The following is an 18,904-nucleotide window of genomic DNA, read 5'->3' on the forward strand; positions in this document are numbered from 1 at the left end:
CGGGCCTCTCTGTCGTGGCCTCTCCGGTTGCGGAGCACAGGCTCCGGACGCGCAGGCTCAGCGGCCATGGCTCACGGGCCTAGCCGCTCTGCGGCGTGTGGGATCTTCCCGGACCGGGGCACGAACCCACGTCCCCTGCATTGGCAGGCGGACTCTCAACCACTGCGCCACCAGGGAAGCCCTCCTTTTTTTAAAAATTAATTTTTATTGGAGTATAGTTGATTTACAATGTTATGTTAGTTTCTGCTGTATAGCAAAGTGAATCAGTTATACATATATTCACTCTTTTAATAAATTTATTTATTTATTTATTTTTGGCTGCGTTGGGTCTTTGTTGTCACTCTTTTAGATTCTGTTCCCATATAGGTCATTACAGAGTATTGAGTAGAGTTCCCTGTATTATACAGCAGATTCTTATTAGTTATCTATTTTATACATAATAGTTTGTATATGTCAATCCCAGTCTCCCAATTTATCCCTCCCCTCTACTTTTCCCCCTTGATAACCGTAAGTTTGTTTCTACATCTGTGACTCTATTTCTGTTCTGTAAATAGGTTCATTTGTACCATTTTTTTAGATTCCAAATATAAGTGAGATCATATGATATTTGTCTTTCTCTGTCTAACTTACTTCACTCAGCATGACACTCTCTAGGTACACCCATGTTACTGCAAATGGCGTTATTTTGTTCTTTTTTATGGCTGAGTAATATTCTTGTATATATGTACCACATCTTCTTTATCCATTCCTCTGTCAGTGGACATTTAGGTTGCTTCCATGTCTTGGCTATTGTAAATAGTGCTGCAGTGAACATTGGGGTGCATGTATCTTTTCAGATTATGGTTTTCTCCAGAGATATGCCCAGGAGTGGGATTGCTAGATCATATTATAGCTCTATTTTTAGTTTTTTAAGGAACCTCCATACTGTTCTCCATGGTGGCTCTACCAATTTACATTCCCACCAACAGTGTAGGAGGGTTCCCTTTTCTCCACAGCCTCTCCAACATTTATTGTTTGTAGATTTTTTGATGATGGCCATTCTGACTGGTGTGAAGTGATGCCTCATTGTAGTTTTGATTTGCATTTCTCTGATAATTAGTGATGTTGAGCATCTTTTCATGTGCCTCTTGGCCATCTGTATGTCTTCTTTGGAGAAATATTTAGATCTTCTGCCAATTTTTTGATTGGGTTGTTTGTTTTTTTTGATATTGAGCTGCATGAGCTATCTGTATATTTTGGAGATGGATCCTTTGTCAGTTGCTTCATTTGAAATATTTTCTCCCATTCTGAGGGTTGTCGTTTCATCTTGTTTGTGGTTTCCTTTGCTGTGCAAAAGCTTTTAAGTTTAGTTAGGTCCCATTTGTTTATTTTTGTTTTTATTTTCATTACTCTAGGAGGTGGATCAAAAAGTTTTTGCTGAGATTTATGTCAGAGAGTGTTCAGCCTATGTTTTCCTCTGAGAATTTTATAGTATCCAGTCTTACGTTTGGGTCTTTAATCCATTTTGAGGTTTTTTTTGTGTATTGTGTTAGAAAATGTTCTAATTTCATTCTTTTACATGTAGCTGTCCAGTTTTCTCAGTACCACTTTTTGAAAAGACTGTCTTTTCTCCATTCTGTATTCTTGCCTCCTTTGTCATAGGTGCATGGGTTTATCTCTGGACTTTCTATCCTGTTCCATTGATCTTTATTTCTGTTTTTGTGCCAGTACCATACTGTTTTTACAACTGCAGCTTTGTCGTACAGTCTGCAGTCAGGGAGCCTGATTCCTCCAGCTCCATTTTTCTCAAGATTGCTTTGGCATTTTGGAGCCTTTTGTGCTTCCATACAAATTGTAAAATTTTTGTTCTAATTTGATAAGGATTGTGTTGAATCTGTAGATTACACATATTGCTTTTTACAGCATACATTTTTTTTTTTAATTTATTTGGCTGGGTGTTAGTTGTGGCATGCAGGATCTTTTAGTTGCAGCATGCGGGCTCTTAGTTGTGGCATGAGGGATCTAGTTCCCTGACCAGGTATCAAACCCAGGCCTCCTGCATTGGGAGCATGGAGACTTAACCACCGGACCACCATGGAAGTCCCTATAGCATACTTTTTTTTTTTTTTTTTTTTTTTTTTTTGCGGTACGCGGGCCTCTCACTGTTGTGGCCTCTCCTGTTGTGGAGCACAGGCTCCGGACGCGCAAGCTCAGCGGCCATGGCTCACGGGCCCAGCTGCTCTGCAGGATGTGGGATCTTCCTGGACCAGGGCACGAACCCGTGTCCCCTGCATTTGCAGGCGGACTCTCAACCACTGCGCCACCAGGGAAGCCCTATAGCATACATTTTTAACAGATACTTTTGAATCGAAGTAGTAGTTCAAAATAAGCTATGTAACTTAGTAGAATTATTGAGTCAAATATGATGAAGAGTTTTAAAACTTATTTTAGTATATTTCCATTTTGGCATTAATACTTCATAGAAATTTTAGAAAACATAGTAGAGACAAAAGAAGAAAATGTAAGCGTATGGCAGAATTTCTTGGCAGATGCTTTCAGATCGCTTTCCAAGGGTTTTATTGGTAACTCTTATCAGCAGTGTTTGAGCAGTCCTGTTTCTTCTCCATCTTGCCAGAATTAAAAGTTTATAATTTGATAGATGAAATTGGTGTCTTACTTTAATTCCATTTATTTATTTATTGCTCTCCATTGAGCTGTAATGTTGCCTTTTTCATATTAAATTCATTCTTGTATTCCTGTCATATCTATTTTAACTCCTATAACTTTAAATATATTTAATATGTGACAGGGCTAGTCCTCCTCATTAGTTTTTGTCTGTGGATTTTTATATTATTAGAACTCTCTCTCTCTTTTTTGGGTGAAACATTCCCTCGTGTGTTTAACTGCTTGTGTGTTACTTTTTCTTGGTAGAATAACTTCTAACACACAAATATCTTTTTCCTTTACTTACTTCTTATTCTCACTGTAATTCTGTAACCTAGTGTAAGAGTTCCAGCTTGCAGACCTAGCATATGGAAAAAATAAGGACACTTTATTTATGTGTTGCATTTAAGCATATACATGCGTTTTGTGTGTGTGCGCATGTGTCTATGTGTGTGTAGGTATGTTTAAGTTGCCAGTTGGTGTCTCTTGAGAAGCATTGTTCTTATTCTGAGTTATGCCTTCAGTGGTCTTATTTAGCAAAATAAAAGGGTTGCCACCCTGTGTTGGTCTCCAAAATTGTTTTTGGAACTTGTAAAATCTAAAAACATGAGAGCCATTACTTTATCTCACACCAAAATGACCCTCTTGGTGGTGATGGTATAATAGAAGTTTTGGTCATTGAAAAACATAAACTGGAGTCATAGTTATGGGGATTAGGTTTTTTAACATCAGTATGCAATACAAACATAGCATTTAGTCAGAATTACCTTTACAAATTAATTAGAAAGTAAATGGTACCATGTTGGAGACTTTTCTCAGTAAGTCCATCATATTTGTTTTTTTTCACGTAAACACTGGAAAAGATCATTTCTTTACATGGAAATAAGATGAAACAATTTGCTTTCATTTAAGAGCCATGTTGCACAAAACTCAGCCATCTTTCACCAATTAGAACCAGTGACACTGCATTGAGAGACATGCACTATGGGAATTGAAACCAAAGGAGAGTCATGTCTTGCAGATTTCACCAGTTTTTGCATACATTCATTTTTTATTTTCTTGTATGTCTATGTGTATAAATAAATCTAGGACATTAAAAAATAATTTTAAGATTAGTTTGGATTTACAGAAAATTTGCAAAGAAAATATAAAGAGTTTCCATATAGTTCTCATCCACTTTCCCCTGTAACATCTTATATTTGTAGAGTAGATTTGTTACAACTAACAAACCAACATTGGTTCATTACTATTAATTAACGCTGCATTTTATTCAAATTTTACTATTTTTCCCCTAATGTCCTTTTTTAGTCCCCGGATCCCAACCAGGATACCAGATGACATTTAGTTATTATGTCTCTTTAGGCTTATCTAGACTATGCCAGTTTTTCAGATTTTTGTTTTTGATAATCTTGACAGCTTTGAGGAACACTGGTCAGTTATTTGTAGAATGTCCCTCAGTTTAGTTTGGTGTTTTTCTTGTTGTTTAGTTTGTCATGATGTTTATCTCATGGTTAGCCTACAATTGAGGTTATAGGCTTTTGAGAGGAAGACCACAAAGGTAAAGTGCCATTTGTGTCTCATCATGTCAAGGGTAATGCTATCAACATGACGTTATCGCTGTTGATGTTGACCTTGATCACCTAGCTGAGTAATGTTAGGTTTTTCACTGTAAAGTTACTTTGTCTCCTCCTTGTCATACTGTACTCTTTGGGAGCACGTCCCTAGGTACAACTTACATTCAAGGTGTGAGGGGACTTAAATTCAACCTCCTGAGGGGAATTAATCTGCAGAAATCATTTGGAAATTCTTCTAACAGGTTTTTTGTTGTTGTTCTTAGTTTTATTTATTTATTTATTTTTAACATCTTTATTGGAGTATAATTGCTTTACAACGTTGTGTTAGTTTCTGCTGTATAACAAAGTGAATCAGCTATACGTATACATATATCCCCATATCTCCTCCCTCTTGCGTCTGCCTCCCGCCCTTCTTATCCCACCCCTCTAGGTGGTCACAAAGCACCGAGCTGATCTCCCTGTGCTATGCGGCTGCTTCCCACTAGCTATCTGTTTTACATTTGGTAGTGTATATATGCCCATGCCGCTCTCTCACTTCATCCCAACTTACCCTTCCCCTTCCCCGTGTCCTCAAGTCTGTTCTCCTCAGGTCTGTGTCTTTATTCCTGTCCTACCCCTAAGTTCTTCAGAACCATTTTTTTTTTAGATTCCATATATATGTGTTAGCATATGGTGTTTGTTTTTCTCTTTCTGACTTACTTCACTCTGTATGACAGACTCTAGGTCCATCCACCTCACTACAAATAGTTCAATTTCATTTCTTTTTATGGCTGAGTAGTATTCCGTTGTATATATGTGTCACATCTTCTTTATCCATTCATCTGTCGATGGACACTTGGTTGCTTCCATGTCCTGGCTATTGTAAATAGAGTTGCAATGAACATTGTGGTACATGACTCTTCTTCAGTTATGGTTTTCTCAGGGTATATGCCCAGTAGTGGGATTGCTGGGTCATATGGTAGTTCTATTTTTAGTTTTTTAAGGAACCTCCGTACTGTTCTCCATAGTGGCTGTATCACTTTACATTCCCACCAACAGTGCAAGAGTGTTCCCTTTTCTCCACACCCTCTCCAGCATTTATTGTTTGTAGATTTTTTGATGATGGCCATTCTGGCTAGTGTTAGGTGATACCTCATTGTAGTTTTGATTTGCATTTCTCTAATTATTAGTGATGTTGAGCATTCTTTCATGTGTCTGTTCGCAATCTGTATATCTTCTTTGGAGAAATGTCTATTTAGGTCTTCTGCCCATTTTTGGATTGAGTTGTTTGTTTTTTTTGATATTGAGCTGCATGAGCTGCTTGAATATTTTGGAGATGGATCCTTTGTCAGTTGCTTCATTTGCAAATATTTTCTCCCATTCTGAGGGTTGTCTTTTCATCTTGTTTACGGTTTCCTTTGCCGTGCAAAAGCTTTTAAGTTTCATTAGGTCCGATTTGTTTATTTTCTAACAGGTGTTTTTTAATTTTATGGAAACAGCATGAGTACTGAATCAGTCTAACATATCTGTTCTTCACAGGGTGGGAAGCCCCGTAAACACCGGAAGGATCGGCTACAAGATTTAATCGATATAGGCTTTGGCTATGATGAGACAGATCCATTTATTGATAATTCAGAGGCTGTGAGTAATGTATCTTTAATATAGCAGCAATTCTTTATTTGGATAGTAGAATTCAAGGAAAAACTAAATGTTTCAGCAAGTGTTTTTACTAACTAATCCCCTTTCAGTATACATCTAAATTGTTTCCAGTTTTATGTGATTACAAATAGTTGAGCATCTGTATACATTTCTCTTTGTGTACTTGAGTATGTATGTAAGATAATTATAGAGTATAAATATATGTGTAGGGTAAATTTCTAGCAGTGGGATTTATTGATCAAAGGGTATTTACATCTTGAATTTTTATTGATATTCCCAAACTTGGGCAGGTATATTTTTGAAATGACTTCCAGATAAGAACCACGTGATCTTGAAGACTGGAGCTATTGGGTTGAAGTTAATCTGGCACATGTCTTTAAAATGTACTTAATATTTTTATTGCTGCCAAACCTTACTACAGTGGCGGTAATTGAATGCCAGGCCTTATCACTGTCTGTTTTGATCAAGCCCTACAGCTTTTGCACTGGAATCCTCTTTCTCTTATAAAAGGAAGAGGAATTCAGGAGAGCATTTCAGGACTACAGCAGTCCATTGATCACACAGCAAATAAATAAAGGCATGTCTTGTTAGGTGGGTCGGTAAGGTATATATTCTTACATTCTTCTCAGTGTAGTAGAGTAATCTAATCCCTGGATTATATCCTCTGCAGTGTTCAGTGATTACTTAGGATATACAGAAAGTGACCCTAAGGCCGCTGTTATACTACCTACAAATTAGTACCTCTTTTTCCTGTTACTACAGTGCTTGGTTGTGTAGATGATGACAAGGCATATAGTGGTAGGAGAGTGATAGGAAGGACTTCCAGCATAAGGCGTACAGGATACCCTGTCATACTCCTGTGTTATTTTGGTGTCCTGATATAAGGTGGTTTACAAGCCTAGTCTGTAGAAATAAAATGTTGACAGTGCCTTTGGAGTAGAGAGGATTTCCTGTTACCAAAAATGTTGTCAGCCTTTTTGTAGGTTAGGGCATGGAATGTTTTCAACAGTATTGACCTTGATTTGGCATTCAAGTCAAAAGCCCTAGATTCTAGACCTCACTTGGTTTCTAATTCACTGTGGACCAGGAGCAAGTCTTTTATTTTAGCATCACCCAGTTTTCTCTGTTATGAGTGGCTTGCCCAGCAGAATTTGTACTCTGAGACTCAAGATAATGACATGCTGAAAAGCATAATGCAAGTATAAAGCATTGGTACTGGTGTTAACATTATATGTAAAGTAGATTTTTGAATTCTAAGTAACCCAAGAGGGAACTCAACCATATATAAATGGACATTCCATGTACTCAGGTTTACATAAATAGAATTTTTTAAAAATTAATAAACTTGGGACTTCCTGGTGATCCAGTGGTTAAGACTCTGCACTCCCAATGCAGGGTGCCTGTATTCAATCTCTGGTCAAGGAACTAGGGATCCTGCATGCCGAACTGAAAAAAAGAAAAGATCCTGCATGCCGAACTGAAAAAAAGAAAAGAAAAGATCCTGCATGCCACAACTAAGACCCTGTGCAGCCAAATAAATAAATAAATAAATGCTTTTAAAAAATTAGTAAAGTTAATTTTTTTAGAGCAGTTTTAGGTTCACAGCAAAATTGAATGGAAGGTGCAGAAATTTCCCATATACTACCTGCCCTCACAACACAGGTTCCATTATCAGCGTTCCCCCACCAGAGTGGTATACTAGTTACAGTCCAAGAACCTACATTGACGCATCATCACCCAAAGTCCATAGTTTACCTTAGGATTTACTCTTGGTGTTGTACATTCTATGGGTTTTAACAAATGTGTAATGACATGTACCCACCATTATACTGTCATACAGCATAGTTTCACAGCCCTAAAAAAGTATGTGCTCTGCCTATTCATCCCTCCCTAACACCTGCAGCCACTAATCTTTTTATTGTCTCCATAGTTTTGTCCTTTCCAGAATGTCATGTAGTTGGAATCATATAGTATATAACCTTTCATAAATAGCATTTTTAATGTTTTCCTTTGTAGCATTCCAAATATTTGAATAAAGTGTTTTTCAAACAGATTTTTATAACCCATAATTGGACCTGTGTATCAGTTTAGAGACTGTGGCCAGCATTTTTAAAGAGAATAAAATAGAATAGAATAGGAGCTGTTAACAGTAAACCACTGGTACATTATGTGATTTTTATTATGTGTGTGTGTTTGTACCATGCACTGGCTTTTGATGTGTAGTATATTTTCCACTTGGGTTGTGGTGAAGAAAATTTGAAAGCCACTGCTCTAATAAATAAGGATAAATTTTATAGGTATAAGTTGTATAAGTTATACAATTACTGACATTTATAGGACAAGTTAGGTCCCTGTTTTATACGAGGAAATTGAACTAAAGCACAGGTTGTTTATTGACTTGCAAAATAATTTTGTATCATTGTCCTTAATAGATTATTTGGTTCTCATTATAATTCAGTAATTCAGACATAAAACACTTAGGAGCCAACCAAATAATTCTCTGTTTTTTAAAATGATTGTATTGCCAGTTGGCCATTTTTGGTTTTTTTTTGCTGTGCCACGTGCCTTGTGGCCTTGTGGGATCTTAGTTCCCTAACCAGGGATTGAACCTGGGCCCTCAGCAGTGAAAGTGTGGAGTCCTAACCACTGGACCTCCAGGGAGTTCCCACCAGTAGGCTTTCACTGTTCGTATATTATTCGATAGAGAGTGATAATAATCTGGTTCTAATTAACTTTCAGAATTGTATACTACTTACTACTATAATATCTGAAAATAAATGCTTTTGAATATTATTTTTAGTCTAACACTTATGCTGCCAAATTTTTAAAAGACCGAAAGAAAATGTTTTTGTTATTGAGAAATAATAATAATACCAGACATGAGTAATGCTTTTATTTAGGTTATCTCTTTTAAATTTCACTAGAACTTTCTGAAATAAGTAATATTGTTCCTGTTTTACAACCTTGAAGTATTGATGTTACGTGATTTATTCTGGGTCACAATAGCTAGTTGTTGGCAAAGGATCTAGTAAATCTGATTCTCAAGTTCAGTGATCCATTGCCTCTTAATACATCGTACTTAAAAGGCTAAATTATACAGAAGTAGAAATACAATGTACATGTGAAACTTATGTAAGGTTATAAACCAATATTACCTCAATAAAAACAAACAAACAAAAAAACCCAGAATATTTCCTGTACCTTACAAAAAAAAATGCTTGGCACATGTATAATTCACAGTGCAGTGAAGGCTGTGTATTAATCCTTGCTCTGTCACTTATTGGTTGTGTCACTTTAGTGTGGTTGTCAGATTTAGCAAATAAAACTACAGTCTACCCAGTTAAATTTGAAAAAAAAACAAAAACAAAAACAAAGGCTAAATCAAATATGCATAAAGAGTTTGTTCTCCTGAAAAGTGTTCTGATAGGGAAAGCTCAGCAGAATACTGCAGAAGACAGACATTGAACATCCACATTGCCTGGTAACCTAGTGATGAGTGTGTTTTCCACATGAGATGCTGCTTGGTGTAGTGGATGGGCTGGGAAACAGTCAGTGACTCTGCCATAAACTAATAAAAGTACTCTGGCAAGATTCTTAACCTCTCTGAATTTGGTTTTCACTTATAAAATGGGAATATTTATTTTCCTTACCTCAAAAGGGTATCAGGAAGATCAAGTGAAATAATTTATATGAAGAAGCATTGAAAATTATAAAGCAGTATACAAGTATATGTAAGCAAAAAGTACAGGTGTATTTATCTTATCATAATGACACATTTTCAAAATAATTACTACAGAGCCTTTTCACTTTTAATCCTTTACTCCTCACATCACTCCTTTACTTGCAGATAGTACTGGGCCCTTTCTGAAGGTCTTGCCTGTGGGTCTTTGTACAGTAGTAGCCCCTCAAGTGGAGCGACAAGAAAGGAGTTCATTCCTTTTTTCTTTTTCTAACTTCATTCCTTTTTGATTCAATATGATTAAATGTACATTCTTTCTTTTTCCATTTTCCATGTAATTTAAAATGATACAGGTTAAAATCATAACTTTTATACTTAGCCTTAATATTTTTAGAATAACTAATATGTTCTGTATATTTTTTGCCCATGGCAAAGAATTTTCCTTACAAATATGACTTTCTTAAAGACTAATTATGTAATATGAAGAAAACCCTTAAATAGAGTTCTGGGGAACCCGGTAGCAGGTATCTTGCTTTTGTTAGATAAGTAGTTCCTTTTTTTCTCTTCTGCCATGAACATCTTCGTTTAGTTAAGACTGGCCTTCCATTTAATGATTGTTTTTTCTTCATCTTCATCAGGTGAGATAATGATAAACCTTAAAATCTAGGCTTAGAGTACATTCAGACTGATTTAGACAATTTGAGTCTCTTTTTCGAAGCCAAGTGCCTCGCTCACTATGGGCCCTCGGTGTATGCTTACCGAACAGGGCAGTTCTTTTTCTACTTCCCTTTAAAACATATATATATGCTATTTTTCTTTTATATGTTTAAAAAATATTCCCTACTTAAAAGCTTAGAGCTAAGGCAGAAGAAATAACCTTTATTTTTTATAATCTCTTTATGAATAAAATTATATACCAATATGGTAAGAAATGAAGTTCATTTGCTGCCTGGACATTCAGTCATTTGTTTTAACTTGTTTCAGTTTCTCATCAGAATCATTTGTCATTAAGAATAGCAGTGATCCTTCAATTTTTCTCGGCAGATGATACATTTAGAATCTGCTTCAGCATTCCAGAAGTTCATTTCTTAAATATTGAATGATCAGAACTCATTTCTATTCCAGATAGTAACTTTTTCTTTATTTATTCACAAACATCCTCATTGCAGTTAGTTTTGCAGTTAAGATTTAAGGAAGATTCTGACATGGTGATTGAATTTCTTTGACATATTTATAGAATTAAAGATAAGATATATCTGAAGCCTTTTTTTTAAACCTAGTATGACGAATTAGTTCCTGCTTCTCTAACAACAAAATATGGAGGGTTTTATATCAACACTGGCACTCTCCAGTTTCGCCAAGCTTCAGATACTGAAGAAGAAGATATTACAGACAGCCAAAAGCACAAGCCACCCAAAGTGAGTTTATCCAACATTGGAACAGTAATGAGAGCATTCAATTAAAAGGATATATTTTTTGATTTTTACTTGTACTTTACAGCTGTGAATATAAGGAAAAGTAAAATGCTAACCATTGTTTAATGAATTTATAGTTAATTACATGCTTTAAAGTAAAATTATGTAGATATGGGGAAATTTATTTTTATATCATAAAATTCTATTATAATTCTAATATAATACTTTCTTTTAAAACTTCTCTCTCCATATCTAGTCTAATAATCTGTTTCTGGATAAGGTTGAGGTTTTAGGATACGTTAAGACTTGATATGGAAATGACTGTTAATAGCTGTTACTTTTCCTAAGATGTAAAGCAAATTTTATAGAATATATATATTGTATTTGGGAAATTAATAGAATGTCCTCAGATAAGCGTTCCTTGAAGTGTGAGCCAAAGACATATTTGTACCAGAATCACCAAAATGTTTGTTAAAAATGCAGATTAGGGCTTCCCTGGTGGTGCAGTGGTTGAGAGTCCGCCTGCCCGATGCAGGGGACACGGGTTTGTGCCCTGGTCCAAGAAGATCCCACATGACACGGAGCAACTAAGCCCTTGAGCCATGGCCGCTGAGCCTGCGCGTCTGGAGCCTGTGCTCCGCAACGGGAGAGGCCACAACAGTGAGAGGCCCGCGTACCGCAAAAAAAAAAAAAAAAAAAAAAAAAAAAACCAAAAAGCCTCTACCAAACCTTTAACTGAACCAAAACCAGGGGTGGGAGTTCTCATGGACCCAAAGAATCTGCATTTTTAACAAGCAATTCTTATGTGCCCTGAAATTTGAGAAAAACCACTTGCCCTGGATGCTGGATTGATAACATCAGCAAGTAAAGCAGTAATACTTAGGTAAGTTATGCATTTAATCATTTTGTAGATTCCCAAAATGAAAGAAGATGATATTGAGATGAAGAAGCGGAAGCGGAAAGAGGAAGGGGAAAAGGAGAAGAAGCCAAGGAAAAAAGTACCGAAACAACTGGGGTATGTGAAATTAGACATAATGAGGGAACTAGTGTTGTAGCATGACAAACTCTCCTTTTAGAAAGATATATTTAGCATTAATTAGTTCAGTTTAGCTGGGTCTAATTTAATACAGTATTTATAAATGTCAGTGACCTATCAACTTATATTTTAATAATATTTATTAATAAGTAGAAGTCATCTTAGAGATTAAGGTGTTTTAGATCAGATTTACAAATTTGTTAAGTATTTTGCTCATTACAACATTTTATCAACAGGAACCAGTTTGAAGAGATGGTACAAACATTGAACATGTTATTTTAATTTTCTTGTACTAAAACTGAGCTTAGATGCCTGGGGATTGACAATTGGCCGTAGTCTTTGTATAAACGGTTTATGGTTGTTTTAATATTTTTTAAAAAGTCATTGATTTTATTTAGCTATTCTTAACGCTTGTGACTAGGTAATGATATGGCCTCTAAAAAACCAAGTAGAATTTCTCAAAAGCCTTATTAAGTCATAAGAGGGAATTCCCTGGCGGTACAGTGGTTAGGACTCAGCACTTTCACTGCTGGGGCCTGGGTGAAATTCCTGATCCCTGGTGGGGAACCAAGATCCCGCAAGCCGCGAGGCACAATCACGAACAAAAAGAAAGAAAGAAAAAGAAAAGAAAAAAAAGTCCTAAGAATAAATGTTTGTACCTTGCAGTCATAAAGCTACCATTTGTCTCTACTTCTCTATGGCTTTTTTTGTAGAGTCAAGGTAGAGTCAAGGGACAAAAACTTGTGAGAGGCTGGGTTTTCCTCCCCTCCTTAGCAGAGGAGGTACATCTGAATTGGGGGCTGTCAGTATCTCCAGAGTTGATATAGGGAGGTATTTATCCCCTCCTAAACATGAGATTATAGTGATCCCTGAGTCATTAAGAAATTATTAAGAAAAAAAAATATTACTACTGGTTGTTTTAAATATTCATTATTTACAAGTAAACTTCTTTATGAACAAAAACTGTAAGTAATGCCTTTTATTGAATTTATCATTTTCTCAAATTTGTAAACTGATTTCATTCAGCAAATATTTACTAAGTGCTTACTGTGTACCAGACACTGTCTGGGTTTCGGATATATAACAGTAAATGAAACACTGGCCTACCTGTAAGGCACTTATGATCTTTTAGGTTCTGTAGTGCACGTAGAAGCATATAAGCCATAAAATTTAGAAAAGATTTTTTAGAGAAGGTGATAGCTAAACAGAGACCACCCTTTCCTCTTAGTCCCTATAGGGAGAAAGTTGTCATTGAAAATTACACGTATCTATCCGAAAGCCTCAGAACGCTGTTCCTAGAATGGAAAGTGAAAAATGATCAGAAGGTAGTAGCAGATAGAATAGGGTCTGGATAGAAGACATGGTAATGAATGAAGGCTCACAGATTGACACAGACATTTTGCATTTCTTTGGCAGTTTGTAGCACAAACCACCTGGGGTACCAGTGTGAAGGTGTATTATGTAGGTTTCTCTGGTTGTAATCAACTCTGTTTTCAGCAAAAGTGCATTTCTTTACTTCGTTAATTCTTTAGGTGCCTACTTTATAGATGTGCTAAAGAATGAACATTCCAAACAGAGTAGTAAGTTTAACTTCGTATACTTTCATTTCCTTATATTTTTTTTATTTTGGCCACGCTGAGGGGCTTGCGGGATCTTAGATGCACGACCAGGGATTGAACCTGCGTCCTTGGCAGTGAAAGTAAGGAGTCCTAACCAATGGACCGCCAGGGAATTCCCTAACTTCGTATACTTAATAAACCAGAGCTCTATTCAGTTTTGTTTATTTCTGTTGACGTTATTTCGTTTTCTTCACTCTAATGGCCATTCACCTGCCTTTCATAAGTGACAATCCAGATGATGATGAAGATGCCGTTGTAAAAGTGTAATTTAGTAACAAATTTGCTTCCTCACCTATCAAATGATTATTTTAATTCTGTGCCTGCTTATTGGGGTTTTAACCTTAAAATCATACATAGCCTAACTGATCACTTTTTTCTTCACAGAGTTGTGGCTCTAAATTCACACAAATCTGAAAAAAAGAAGAAACGTTATAAAGATTCTCTTTCTCTAGCTGCCATGATAAGAAAATTTCAAAAAGAGAAGGATGCATTAAGGAAGGAGTCTAACCCTAAAGTCCCAGTGAACTTCTCGACCTCCTCTCTGCATAAAACCCCCTCTGCTGCTGTGGCATTGGGGAATGATGTCTCGGACTTAAATCTGAATAGTGCTGATCCGGACCTCCCCATTTTTGTTAGCACAAATGAACATGAACTATTTCAGGAAGCTGAAAATGCCCTAGAGATGCTAGATGATTTTGACTTTGACAGATTACTGGATGCTGCTTCTAATGGTAGCCCCCTGTCTGAGTCAGGAGGAGAGAATGGAAACACCACCCAGCCAACCTATGCCTCTCAAGTTATGCCCAAGGTGGTACCTACACTCCCAGAGGGTCTGCCTGTCCTTCTTGAAAAACGTATCGAAGACCTCCGTGTAGTAAGTGTGATAATTTTCTTGTGTTTGCTGCACAAACATAACAATAATTACTTTCAGGCAAAAATAATAACCTATAATCCTAACTACTTAGAAGTAACTTTATTTTCTATATTTCCTTTTAAGCATTGGCTCTATGCATAGTCTTTTTCTTTTAAATATAGTTATAACATGGATAAAAGTTGGTTGTTTTATTATCTCACTTCACTTTATATTTTTCTGCATAGGTTTCATAAATATATACATAGTCATGTAAAGAAAATAGAAGAAAGGTAGGAACAAATAGTAACAATGCAGAAGTGTACTTGAACTTGGTCCCAACTGTTGTTAACAACTAGTTATTCTGCAATCGATTTTACCAGCTAATCCTTACCAGCTAATCAGCAGCTTTAGTAAGCATACATTGTGTTCTCACTAGACAAACTTTTAAGAGTTGAGATTTTAGCATTTCACAGTAGATTCCTCTCCCGATTGACTTGGGTACATAATCTTTATTTAACTAGCTGCAAATCCAGGTATGTCAGTACACTTCTCCCTTTAATCTCAGGGAAATATAATTTTGACTTAAAATGTTTCAAACCTTGCTTAAAATGCCCTTTTTTAATTACTTTAGCATGTTTGTTTGAACCCATGCCATGTTTTAGTCCTCTTTTTTTTTCTCCTGATTACAGAAGTTGTACACTCAATATAATTTTTTTTTTTTTTTTTGGCTTCACTGGGTCTTCCTTGTGGCTCTCGGCCTTCTCTAGTTGCGGTGCGGGCTTAGTGGCCCCAAGGCCTGTGGGATCTTGGTTCCCTGACTAGGGATCGAACCCTCATCCCCTGCATTGGAAGGCAGATTCTTAACCACTGGACCACCAGGGAAGTCCCAATTATATATATATATATATATATATATATATATATATATATATATATATATATATATATATATATATATAATTTTTTTTTTTTTTGCGGTACGTGGGCCTCTCACCGCTGTGGCCTCTCCCACCACGGAGCAACAGGCTCCAGACGCGCAGGCTCAGCAGCCATGGCTCACGGGCGCAGCCGCTCCGCGGTACGTGGGATCCTCCCGGACCAGGGCACAAACCTGCATCCCTTGCATCGGCAGGCAGACCCCCAACCACTGCGCCACCAGGGAAGCCCCCGATTGTATTTTATACTTAGGGAAAGATGCCCCATAATCAGACATTCCCCACCCCCAACAGGGATAACGACTATTAAACTAATTTTTCTGGATTTTAATCCATGCATTTGCAAATATGTTGTTATTAAAAATAATTGTTAGTCGAAGTATAATGTGTGGATTATTCTACAAGTTGTGTCTTTCTTCTAGGGTTATAGTAACCATTTAAATCACATCTTAAATTTATTAATCTCTATGTTGTATTTATTTCTCTTAACTCTTTCTGAATTAGGGAAGAGAGAGATTTATCTAATTTTTCCAACAACTGACTCATGGATTCTGTTTATCAGTTCTATTCTTTTTTCTGTTTTTGTTCTTTAGCATTTCTTCTGAGGTTGTGGCTTATTAAATTCTCTTACATTTTTACTTATTTTAAGGTACTTTATTTATTAGTTCAGGACTTAGAGAGTTGTGCTCAAGTATCTCATTGCCAGTGTTTTTTAGGTTATAACTTGTATTTACCATAGTTTTTGCTTTGTTTTCTTTACTTTTTTTGGTAAGATTTTCACTGTCATTTATTTCTAAGTATCTTTTATTTTACTCATGAGCTATTTTTATTTTATTTATTTAATTTTTTTTGGCTGCACTGTGTCTTCGTTGCTGCGCGTGGGCTTTCTCTAGTTGCGGCGAGTGTGGTCTACTCTTCATTGCGGTGTATGGGCTTCTTGTTGCAATGGTTTCTGTTTGTTGCAGAGCACAGGCTCTAGGCATGCGGGCTTCAGTAGTTGTGGCACGCAGGTTTCAGTAGTGTGGTGCATGGGCTTAGTTGCTCTGTGGCATGAGGGATCTTCCCGGACCAGGGCTCGAACCTGTGTCCCCTGCATTGGCAGGTGGATTCTTAACCACTGTGCCACCAGGGAAGTCCTCTGCTTTGTTTATTTCTATGCTGTATTGTTTGTTGGCCCATAAAATTCTTAATGGCTAGATCTCTGTTGTGATATTTATCACTTGAAGGTGACCCTTTCTGTGCTATTAATGCTTTTCACCTTGAATTCAGTTTTGTCTGATTTTACTGTAGACTCCTTTCTCTTTATTTTTGCATGGTATAGCTTTTTCCATCATTTACCTTCATTTTAGCTCTTTTTTTTTTGAATTCTTTTATTTTTTGACTTATTTTAGCTCTTTCTCTTATAGACAGCATGTAAATGGAAATTTGTTTATCGACCTCATCTGAGTCTTTTTTAAGATTTTCTCTTTAAGATTTTATCTTACCTACCACTGTTATAATGATAATGATATATAATTCATCTTTATTCTGTCATTTTCCTTTATATTCTGTTTTATTGTTCCCTCCCCCTCCTTTGTTTTTCATTCTTTTGCTATTTTCTGTGCTTATTTTTTGAAAAGTATACAATCATTTTATTAATCAAATAGGTTTTTTGTTTACTATTCTTAACCACTTTATGTATGAAGTGTAGGTATTATTTCCTTTTTATGGTTAACAAACTTAAGTGGAGGTAGGTTAAATAGCTTGGTCAGTCCACACAACTAGTAAGTGGTGGAGCCTGAATTTAAACACAGGGGTTCACCTGACTCAATAGTACATGCTTTTTGCTATCCCATGTTGCCCCTAAAATCTTTAGTTTCTTTTATGTTTTAAATAAAAAGTGCTAGGGATGTAATCCAGGTTTTTCAATATATAATTAATAATAACAGCTATTATTTGTTTAGCAAAAACCTATACCTTGTATTGAGTGCAGTGCTCCTGGGACCCACAGCTTCACAAGACATCATTTATTGTTCAGGAGACAGTTCCCTGACTAGGCTTAGAATACTGTATATACTGTGGAGTCTAATCCTCCAACAATTATGTGAGGTAGGTAGTATTCTTCCATTTAATAGATGAGGAAACTAAGGTTCAGAAAGGTTAAAGCAATTTCCCAAGGCCACATAATTTTTAAATGGGTGAGGCTTGATGCAAAGTCAGCATTTAAAGGCAGGACCATCATGCTTCATAACTTGCACTCCGTCCACTGTGTTGTATGCCATTCATATTCACTTAATAAACAGAATTGATTAGTAATGAGTGTGTTTCAATCTTGTAAGGTGCTGTTATATCTCATATACTAAAAACTCTTTCTGTAGTAGCCATGCTAGGATTAGAACAGCTACTTCCTAACCTCTTAGTAGGAAATTATCAATAAGAAGATTCATTTCACTTATTAGTATCTGTGAATTCTCTGTATTTTTTTCTTTGAAATAGGAGATGGTATTTTGTTCTTCAGGAGATGAGAATTCATTGTTGCCTAAAATGCTCATATCTGTCTGATAAGGACTTTCTTCTTGTTCCTCTTTTCTCACTTTGTAACATATCTTCCACTGTTCAGCCTCTTGAGTTCTTTTGATTCTCTTTCTTGAAGTTTAGTTTCCATTCTGGCTTTCTTCCTATATTTCTTCTCCCTACACATACCCAGTCTTCATCCTTTCTAAGAAGCACTGAGGCACATCTCAGAAATTGTCCTCCTCTATTTACAGAATGTGATGTTGTCAAACAGTGTAAAATTATCAATCTGCCGACTGACAGAGTCAGCATGTGGCTTGCTCAGGTTATTGGATCAGGCCTCTCGATGTCTTACATCTTGGGCATCTCAAGATAAACTATCTTTTGTTATTTCCCCAGTAAATTTTGCTTATGGTACAGTGTCTTGGTTTGCATACTCTTTGTTTCTGTTAAACTGGCTAAGATGACAAACACAGTGATGAAATTATTCTTATCCTCATTGAATTAATTGTTGCTTATCCCTTGATAATGACTGTGGCTAATTTTTTCATTGTTAGTAATTAGGTAGAACCCAGACTGGCTGCAGTAAGCTGAGTATCTTTGTACAGGGTGACACTGTTGTACAGTTGAGGTCAGAAAGCTTCTGGTCTGAGTCCTGGATTCACCACTTACTAGCGGTGTGATTTGGGGGCATTATCATGTAACTTCTGTAAGATTTAGGTTCCTTGTTTGTAAAATGGGAGCTATAATACCAATGCCACTGGCTGTTATGAAGATTAAACATGGTAATGAGTATAATATATAGAATATCAGACACGTTGGACAGTATTGTCTTGTAGAAAATGAGACATCTGCTTTCTCTTATCTTGGAGATCACAGCAAGAATTGATAAACAAACCTTACAGATACTCAAAATACACAAGACACCCATAGCACCCATAAAAAGTCTTATATGTGTAACTTTTAAAAAATATAAATTTATTTATTTTATTTATTTTTGGCTGTGTTGGGTCTTTGTT

General features: G+C 36.3%; 1 protein-coding gene across 5 annotated transcripts in view; it reads left to right on the plus strand.

The window, feature by feature from the left end:
• UBN2 (ubinuclein 2) overlaps positions 1-18,904 on the plus strand; it is an 88,638-nt gene that overhangs the window by 20,605 nt on the left and 49,129 nt on the right. For 3 of the 5 annotated variants that reach the window (XM_067747154.1, XM_067747150.1, XM_067747152.1), the window contains exons 3-6: positions 5,736-5,837; positions 10,815-10,952; positions 11,861-11,964; positions 13,989-14,478. In XM_067747154.1, coding sequence (XP_067603255.1) covers positions 5,736-5,837; positions 10,815-10,952; positions 11,861-11,964; positions 13,989-14,478 — 834 coding nt within the window. The remainder of the gene's footprint in view (positions 1-5,735; positions 5,838-10,814; positions 10,953-11,860; positions 11,965-13,988; positions 14,479-18,904) is intronic. The other 2 variants (XM_067747151.1, XM_067747153.1) reach the window with 2 other exon arrangements.

Source organism: Pseudorca crassidens, chromosome 8 (assembly GCF_039906515.1).
Source record: "Pseudorca crassidens isolate mPseCra1 chromosome 8, mPseCra1.hap1, whole genome shotgun sequence".
Taxonomy (NCBI): Eukaryota; Metazoa; Chordata; class Mammalia; order Artiodactyla; family Delphinidae; genus Pseudorca; species Pseudorca crassidens.